The 9973-nt window shown below is 35.9% G+C and overlaps 1 protein-coding gene and 1 pseudogene across 1 annotated transcript; both read right to left on the bottom strand.

Annotated features, from left to right (window-relative positions):
• Positions 1–4213: 4213 nt before the first annotated feature.
• On the bottom strand, positions 4214–4852 carry LOC143540295 (ankyrin repeat-containing protein NPR4-like; annotated as a pseudogene).
• A 56-nt stretch (positions 4853–4908) lies between these two features.
• LOC143540294 (uncharacterized) lies at positions 4909–7105 on the bottom strand. Its single transcript, XM_077033398.1, has 3 exons — positions 6713–7105; positions 6464–6592; positions 4909–5888 (listed from the first exon to the last, which is right to left on the bottom strand). The coding sequence occupies exons 1-3, from the start codon at positions 6948–6950 to the stop codon at positions 4909–4911; spliced, it is 1347 nt and encodes a 448-aa protein (XP_076889513.1). The 5' UTR covers positions 6951–7105.
• Between the last annotated feature and the right edge of the window lie 2868 nt (positions 7106–9973).

Here is a 9973-nt window from a genome sequence, read left to right as displayed (position 1 = left end):
CTTGTGTGTCTTTAAGCGAGTAAGAATCGGTTTGGTTTTCACATGTCCAAACACTAAAGAACTTGTATAATAATGTACAAATAAAAAAAATACTTTAAGTTTTACAACCAAAAGTTAACAATAAAGTCTTTAAACAAAAGTTCGGTTTTCGGTTCGGATCGTGTTTTGGGTTAAGACCGAGGTAAGATTCTACAAACCCATAACCATAGAATTTGTAAAAATGATTTTAGAAACTTAGATCTAACAATAAGTATGTTTAAACAATTATTTAACAAAACTAGTAACAAAGTTCGGTTTACGGTTTAGAGCTATTTACGGTTAAACCGAAGCATAGACTCTTAAAAACCCATAACCATGGAACTTGTAAACATGACCAACAAACTAAAATAAGCAAGATTAATATGTATGAACAAGTTATATAGATGTATATATATCAAGGACACGAAGTCCTACATGAAGCCTTGCCTTATGAGGTCCGAAACCTCACCGACCGGAATCGGAGAAGTAACTACCAAAGGTAAACAAGAGGTGTATATTATATATATGTTGCACAACCATAAACAAGTATTAATAAGGCTACATAAACTAATTAAGATGAAAGACTAAAAACCTTCAAGAACACTTAAGAAGATAACCTTGAATCTTTGATGTTTGAGAGAGTTTTTTTTTTTTTTTTGAGTTGCAGCAAGGGAAAATGAAGAGGAAAGGTGGTGTATATATAGGGTAATGTTGGTGGTCAAATATGGGTGTGAGACACAAGAGTTTTCATGCAAAATGGATCAAGACAAAAACACAAAACAACAAAAAAAAATAAATAAATAATAAATAAATAAATAATAAAAATAAAAATAGGATGTTTTCAAGACCCAACAAGTGTGAAAAAATATTGTAACATAAATCCATCATTTTGATTATAACATAAGCTTCGGTTTACAAATCGGGTCGGTTTACATAATAAACAAATACAAAAACGAATACAAACAAGACCCGAAATTGACGAATGTCACAATTAAAATAGATATTGACACTTTATATTTACTTTAGTGTCTTTGAGATAAGATACAAATTATGTCGCGTCCCGGCATGTTCCGCGTAGATTAGTGTGTGATAGATACTATATATATATATATATATATATATATATATATATATATATATATATATATGGTTAGGTTAGAATAAAAACCCACTTGAGTTGTAAAAACTCTAGAAACTCATTCTCAACCACATGTTTTTAATTAAATATTAAATCTAGTGGTCCACAATTAAAGTTAATAAAAAATGTAAAAGTTTATTTATATTTTCTCTCTCCTGAAAACATATATAAAAATTACTAAAAAATGTAAAAAAAATAGCAAAACATTTTTTTTATGTTTTCGTTGTTTTGTATTAAATGTAACAAAATATATTACATGTAACAAAAAAAACCGATGTTACATAGGGTTTTCTCAACTCAAGAGGGTTTTCAAACTATACTTCTCCTATATATATATATATATATATATATATATATATATAAAGGGAAAATGTTAGAAATTTGTTTCTTTTTAGTAAGTAATGATATATATAGATAAAAAGCAATGCATGGTGCCACAAACCTTTAAGTAACTAACTGTTCTGAGCTTTTAGGTAATTTGTTTGAATGGAGAACCAATATTATGTGATGGTCTGATGGTGTTTGCTGTATTTGTTGAGTTCGAAGAGAGTTGGGGACCCGGGTTCAAGTCTTCTTAGATCCATTTTTTCTCTATTTTTCGGCCAATGCATTTTTGTTATTTATAATGTATATTTTCTTTTTAACGGCAAATTATGCATAAAATAAAAAATGGACCACATGCGAAGTATGAAGGGTATAAAATGAATATTAGAAACTTGAATACTTATAAATATTTGATTTTCATTAATAATAAAGATCTAAAAATATTCTCGAGTCGGGTTAAACGTTAACGAATACGGGTTTGAAAAATCCGAAATGTTACAATTTATAGCCACAAAAAAACCCTTAAAAAATTAAAAATAAATAAATAATCATAACTCAAAATTTAATTAAAAAAACTTAAAAACACAAATACGTTTCCACCGTCTTCCTCCTTCTTAAAAAAAACTTGAAAAAGACACAATGTTGAGTGAAAAAAACTATTGTGTCTTTTTATTTATCATTGTGTTTTGTGTTTATTTTCGTCATTAATTGTGTCTTTTTTCCTTGACAATGTGTCTTTTTTTCTTGATATTGTGTTATATTACTCAACATTGTGTTATATTTTGTTAGGCGTTGTGTTATATTTTGCGATTTATTATGTCTTATTTTAGTTATAATTGTGTCTTTTGTTCATTTTCGTCGTTGTGTTTTTTGTCTCTGCATTGTGTCTTTACGGCGTTTTTTTTGGAACAAGGATGACGAGGGAAACATTTTTGGTTTTTAAATTTTTTCGTTTTTTATTTATATATTGAGTTATGATTTTTTTTATTAATTGTTTGGAATTTTTTTAAGGGTTTTTTGTGTTGCCACAAATCCTTCTCACACTTCTTATTTTTGTCTCCCTTTGTATTTGAAAGAGGAAAAAGGCAAGCGGAAAGCTACAACTTCCTTGCTAGAAGGCCTTCCTCGCTAGAAGTACGATTGGAAGGCAAGGTAAAGCGGTAGCAAGCGAGGGCTTTCGTGGATCCTTCCCCGGTGGAATTGCTTTTTTTGAAAGTCAGTCAAGCAAGAAGGAAGGAAGGCAGGATTAGCTTTCAAGCATGACATGAATTCAAGCCAGTCTGCTTCGGAGATCTGATTCTACTTTCATGCCACCTTTCACTTCCCCGTGGCATTGCCTTTGATTCTGGCTTTAGATTAGGGTCTTGCTTACAATAGAGATCAATATTTCATTCTCTTTCCCAGTGCAATATAAGCTATTAAAGAAGAGCTTAGGGCTAACCTTTATACATTAATTGGGTTATTGCCTTAATGACCCGCATTATAGTTATTTTTGGACTTCTCTATTACTGTGTAATTGGGTTATTATTTTTTTGGCTTTTATAATTTTTATTTAGTAATTTGTATAGTTTTTTAAAAGGTTTTTAGATTTTATCTAAAAAAAAGTTAGTTACCAGAAAGTTTTAACTAAAATGTTCATAACCAATGGATTGTAATCTTATTTTTAAAATGATAATGGGCTCGTTCACAGAAAAAAGTATGGGGTCGTTCGTTAAAACTGAGACGACCTTCTTGGATGACTTGGAATTGGGCACCAGCCAACTACATTCAGCCTAATGAAGGTGTTTACAAACTACATATTGCAATAACAAATGTCCACATGTTCATACCAAGTAGATGATTAACTAGTACTGACAACTTCAACTAATTAACCACCTATATACAACTAATCTCACTAGCATTAAGTAACTTAATACCCTTTACTCCCAACATTGTTTACTAGGTTTTTATTGAAATGCAAAACTGGACAAAGGCACATCTGTTTGGCTTCAAAATCAACAGAAAGAAGAACAGCAAAGGTCATCTCACTTGCTCCTATCGGAACTCAAGGTGGATTTCATATTAGTCATTTGTCTTACTTTTAGCTTAGGGCGCGTTCGTTTCACGAACTTTTTTTAAAAGGATTTGGAATTGGATTTGGAATTGGAATTGGAATGTTTGAGAATCCCTAACATGTGTTTGGTTGGTTAATATGTATTGGAATTGGAATCATCTTCATTCTCGGGTTTTTTTTTTGAAGAACGAGGGAAACGGCGGAAATGTTTTAGTTTTTTTACATTTTTCGTTTTGGATTTATATTTTGAGTTATGATTTTTTTATTGATTTTTTCGAATTTTTTTTGGAGGGGTTTTTACTTTCCATAACAATCCTTATAAAATAGGTGGGATTTTAAAATCCCATGAAATGTGGGATTTGATGGGATTTAGTTTCCATTTCATTCTTTCATTTAATGAAACGAATATATCAATTCATGGGATTTAAAATCTCATTCCTTAAAATTTCTTCCAAATCCTTGAAACGAACAGGATCTTAGTTTGTTTCAACAAATTAGATGAGTGAATTTTATAATGCAACTGAACAGTAAAGTTGGGCTAAACAATCCAATGAATAAAGGAAGTAATAGAATGCATTGACATTTCTCTCTACTATCTAATAAAATGGCAAAAGAAATGCTAACAAAATACAGCCCACTTTGGGAATGTTAATAATCATCAACATGCGATTTGCATTATTTTACAGAACGCCTATTGAATGACGCCATTTGGAAACGACATAGTAAAGAAATTGTTTCTCGGGCTTAAAGAGGTACTTCGAGCCATATGTTGAGCGAATTACATCGACTAACAGATGATGTTGCAGCACAGCATATAGGAGCACTGGCATGACTGCGAACAAACTGATAAAGATAGGTATCCATTTCATTTCACTATGGTATAGTATGAAGAAGCTGACACTAAAAGTGATCATCATGGCTGTTATAGATAGGAAAAGAGTTGATACACCTAACATCAGCTTATTGGGTAATGATTCCACAAAATCACGTTCGGCATAACGAGATGTGAGGATAGATAAAAAGGTGAGTATGGAAGCTGATGATAAGAACAAGAATATGGCATCTGCCACTACAAATACAACAAATATTGGTCTCCAATAGAAGATAGGAATACCATCGTTTTGGTTATATGCACCCGGAATCGTTAAAGCCGCTGCAAACACTATCGTGGCAATGAGTGCAGCAACAACCATACATTGACTAGCTGTTCCTTTCAACCATTTCTCACCTTCTGTAATAAGTTCTGTGTGTTCCTTGGTGAATAACTCACGTGGTGTTAGACCATCTTTGTTCTTTTGTTCTCTCTAAGGAGGGATCATATTCTTTACTTCCTACAACAATCAAACTAGAATACTTAAACTCTATGCAGGTAATACTAATATAGAACAGAACACACACTTATTATTAACGTGAAAGAAAAAGGAAGCCACACCTCTGAGAGAAATATATGTACCTTGAACCATAATAGTTCTCTCTGCATCTGTAGAGCAGCCCCTGACACATCTGTAAGTCGCTCTTTCGTGGCACTTTTTCCGGCTAAGTGCAACATATTGTTCTGATCTGCATCTATCAAAGGAGTTATCAAATCCTTCATTGAGCCTATCTCATACAATAGATTATAGATACCCTCATGACGATGTTTGACAGCAATATGAAATATAGTTCGTTTGTTATCATTAACCTTCCACATCAGATCAGGATATGTACGGATAAGCTCAACTAAAAATTTAGTATTGCCCATTTCTGCAGCAATAAACAGTACCCGAGAAGAGTGCATTTGCCTTGAAGTTGATGCAGCAGAACGCATTCTGGTAATATGTTTAAAAATAAGTTTTTGTAGGTACAACACTTGATCTTCCTTTCTAGATTCTCGCTTAATTATGTTCTGGGTGTTAACATGCATGGTCACAAGATGATCAGAAATGAGCTTCTGAAGTTCCAGAGCTCGATCTCCCTTGTTAGATTCTGAATTATTATTGTCTTGCTTCATCATGTTCTGGGTTTCAACATGCATATTCACAAGATATTGAGAAATTAGTTTTCGTAACTGCATAGCTCGATCAAGCTCTGTGTCTTGCTTAATCACATTTGGCAGCCCTCTCATTATGTTCCGGGTCTCTGCATCCAGTTTGTCAATATGTTCAGAAATGAGATTTTGTAGTTGGAGAACTTGAACGACTTTCTCTGAAGTTAACTTCTTCTCCTCTTGCTTAATCGAATCAGGAGAACCGCGGAGTATTTTATCAATTTTAACCCTAGGCTTTTCGGCAATATCCCACCAAACGATTCTTAGCAGTTGCAGTGCCTCACTTCCCATCTCGTAACCTCCCACCTTTAAACCAATTAATGCAGAAACTGGAAACAACCAGAAAAAGATCAAACTTGTGACACCAAATATTTACGAGTACAGAAATGTTGTGAGGGTGAAGATGGAATTTAGGAGAGCAGAAACTATCTCATGGTGTAAAGCAAAGTTCTAATTTGAAACTTGTTTTATAAAACAATTAGCCTAACAACTCTCATTTTATTTAGGTTTGAAACCGGGCAATGATAACTTACTAAAAAGTGTTGACGAAACGAAAAATGATGTATTAATTTGTTTGTATAGTTGTATGCATATTATAAATTATAGAGTAATCAATTTAGATATCTTAATAGTGTATTTCGTAATTTCATTCTTAGGTTCTTAACATTTACATCAAATCATTTATTTTTTATAATTGTAAATAAAATAAGCTCTTTGTGAATATAGAGACCAGAAGCTCTCACTTTTCTAGTCTACATAAGAACTGCTCATGACCTAACATGAATATTGAGAATGAGTAATTAAGATAATTAATAATGAGAGAGAAAATAAGCAAGTCATATGCTTAGAGTTAGAATGTTATGTCAGTTCAGGTATAACAATCATCAAGAGTAGAGATGTTCACCTGACTTAATGCTTCTTTGGATGATATTATATTTTATTTCAGAAAACGCATCAGGCTTCCGAGCCAAAACTCCAAGTAGATTCCCCGTTTCAATATCTGGATGGTGTTTCACTATCTGCAGGGCAACATCTATAATATTTTGACAAAAACGTCTCAACAATTCAGTTATGTGTTGGCATAATGTAATTTGCAGATAATAAACTAAAAGAGTGCAGACACAGATGAGGATTATAATGCCAAAATACTTACCGTACGTATCACCCTCCACACATTCATCAAGAAGCCAGCCACAATTCACAGTTGACCAACCATCATCGCGCAACTCACTGGAATTTTCATACAGATACTTCACAACTTCATAATTTCCATTCATGGCAGCTGCATACAGTGGCATTACTTGTCCCATAGCACCAGGGATTTTTACTAAGTCCCTGTTCTTTTCTACCATAATCCGAACCGTTTTGATGTTTCCAGCTGCAGCTGCCATAAAGAGAGCCGTATTGAATTTTCATTTTCAAGTGCCAAGTCTTCGTTTTTCATCAACCCCACCAGGTTTTTCACGAACTCTTCCACATGTTTGCTTCTTTTTACCGATGCAGCAACGTGAAGTGCTGTTCCCTGATTTCAGTGATGCTAAACCTTACCAAGTCTGGTTTCTCACGTAGGTGAATTGATATTAACAGAAATAAAATATCTGGGTTTTGGAATAACTCTCCAATACTTTTATTAATCCAAGAAAAATAACTCAAAAACTTAGATTACAATCCATACCATAACTCGGTATTTATAACCTAACCTATACGTGTTAGACTATAACTTGGATTGCTAATAAAATAATTAATTCAGATAATTAATCCAAACTCGATAATTATCTTTTATCCTTAACTAACTTTACTTGCACTCAAAGACTCCTTCCTTGACCGCAAGCCACATATAATTAAGGACGATTCGGTAATTAAATCCAACAATCACCCCCTAATTTCCGAACCGGAACAGGGAGATCTTTAACACCGAGCAAATCCCGCATCTCTTTGAACTTAATTCTTGCAAGAGCTTTCGTCAATATATCAGCCCGTTGCTCTTTGCCACTGATATTTTCAACTTCCAATTCACCATCTTGAACACAGTCCCGAATAAAGTGAAAACGGGATTTGATATGTTTGGTTCGACTATGAAAAACGGGATTTTTCACGAGTGCTATGGCAGACGTATTATCGATCTTTAATACCACCTTCTGCAATGCCTCTTCAGTAACCTCGCTTAAAAACTCTCGAAGCCAAACGGCTTGACCCGCGGCTGCCGATGCCGCCATATACTCTGCTTCACATGAAGATAAAGCAAATGTACTTTGCTTTTGAGAACACCATGTAATAAGAGCATCACCATAGTAGAACACGTGACCCGTGGTGCTCCGACCGTCATCTTCATCGATATTGTGACTACTGTCACTAAACCCAAGTAGTAAACCGGTTCCACCTCGACCATACTTAATGCCATAATTTAACGTGCCTTGTATCGCATAATCTGTTTCACCGCCACCAAATGAGGAACTCTCGGGCTTTGCATATACCGACTCACCACTCCAACCGAGTACGCGAGATCGGGTCGAGTATGAACCAAGTACCGAAGGCAACCGACTTGTCGTCGATACTCCGTTGCATCTACTTCCGGTTCTGACTCGAACTTTGACATCTTGTCCGCGGGTTGCATCGGACAATAAGTTGGATTACATGATTGCAAATTAGCCTCTTTCAAAATCTTCAACGCGTAGGCTTCTTGTTTAATTGCAATCCCGTCCGCCATTTGATTAACTTCAATCCCTAAATAATAAGATAATTTACCCAAATCGCTCATCTCAAACTTTGCCGCCATTTGTTTCTTGAACTCGTTAATTTCGGTCTTATCTGAACCCGTCACCACCAAATCGTCCACATAAACGCCAATAATTAGGACCGATTTCGGTGTGTGTTTCTTGTAAACCGCTTGTTCTTTTTCACACCTTTGGAATTTTAGACCTTTAAGAATCCTGTCTAGTTTGGTATTCCAAGCTTGTGGAGCTTGTCTTAGACCGTAAAGAGCCTTAGAAAGTTTGTACACTTTTCCCTCATGCCCCGGTTTTTCAAATCCCTCCAGTTGTAAAACATATACTTCTTCCTTGAGCTCGCCGTGCAAAAACGCGGATTTAACATCAAGATGATGTAAATCCCAACCATTACTAGCTGCAAGGGCAATAAGAAGTCTTACGGTTTCGAGTCGAGCTACGGGTGCGAACACGTCTTCGAAATCAACCCCGGGTTGTTGCACGTAACCTTTTGCAACGAGTCAGGCTTTATACTTATTGATCGTCCCGTTGGCATTTCGTATGATCTTAAATACCCACTTGAGCCCAATAATTTTTGCACGGTTTGGCGGGTCGACAAGAGACCACGTTTTATTTTTCTCAATTGACTCGATCTCTTGTTTCATGGCCCGTTCCCAATTAACGTCTCCTTTCGCTTCGGAATACGAACCCGATTCTCCGTCAGTAGTTATTAAATGGACTTCATCACCTCTTACCACCCCATCTTCGATCACGTAATCATTTAATCGTAACGAAATCGCGCGCATTCTGGTGGACCTGCGGGTAAGATTTTCTGTTGAATTTTCGGCTGTACCGGGGCTGTTTTCAGCTGCAACTGGGCTGTTTTGAGCTGCATATGGGCTGATTTGTTGCTGGGTAGAATCTGATTGGGCTGGCCCAATTTCGGTTGGATCGGGCTGAGCAGTACCTGATCCCGTTAGGCTGCTGCTGCGGTTCTGTAACCGAACTGACCCAATACCGTTTTCCTGGTCAGAAGTGGATTCAGAAAGCTGAGCAGGTGTCTGGGTCGTTTCGTTTGTAATAACATCTGGACCAATTTCAATAATAAATTCACCGGGCTTGAGCTGAATTTTATTTTCCATCCATTCCCAGCTACGTTTCTCGTCAAACCGAACATCCCGACTTACACATATTTTCCGTTTAGTAGGGTCATACATACGGTACGCCTTAGTACCCGGTTCGTTCCCGAAACACACCATCGGACGACTCCGATCGTCAAGTTTTTTCTGATTAATTTTGGGTTCTTTAACAAACCTGACACACCCAAATACCCTTAAGTGTTCAACTGTGGGTTTTCGACCGAGCAAAGCTTCGTATGGCGTCATAGCTTTAACCGCTCTCGTTGGAACCTGGTTTAGGATGTAAACCGTATGTCTCACGGCTTCTCCCCAAAATTCTTGTGGCACTTTCATTGTTTTTAACATACACCGAACAACCCCGATAATGGTTCGGTTGCGTCTTTCTACAACCCCGTTCTGTTGTGGAGAATACGGGGCTGTTAGATGTCTCCGGATTGCACTCGTTTCACACCAACTATTGAAGTCTTTTGATGTAAATTCACCTCCGCGATCTGGTCGGAAGACACCTATTTTGAACCCAACTTCGGCTTCCACCACACCTTTAAATTTCTTGAAGGTCTCGAATGCTTG

This window comes from Bidens hawaiensis, unplaced genomic scaffold, assembly GCF_021521415.1.
Source record: "Bidens hawaiensis isolate Kalapana, Puna unplaced genomic scaffold, B.hawaiensis_p1.1 tig00012186_1, whole genome shotgun sequence".
NCBI lineage: Eukaryota > Viridiplantae > Streptophyta > Magnoliopsida > Asterales > Asteraceae > Bidens > Bidens hawaiensis.
This window is presented reverse-complemented; position numbering and strand designations above follow the sequence as displayed.

What these genes read in the sequence shown, in the direction of transcription:
- LOC143540294 (XM_077033398.1), bottom strand. Translation starts at nt 6,950, where the DNA reads ATGGCAGCTGCAGCTGGAAACATCAAAACGGTTCGGATTATGGTAGAA. An exon ending in TGTGGAGGGTGATACGTACG is followed by an intron (nt 6,593 to 6,712) that starts GTAAGTATTTTG and finishes AAAATATTATAG; the next exon opens with ATGTTGCCCTGCAGATAGTG. An exon ending in CCAAAGAAGCATTAAGTCAG is followed by an intron (nt 5,889 to 6,463) that starts GTGAACATCTCT and finishes GGTTGTTTCCAG; the next exon opens with TTTCTGCATTAATTGGTTTA.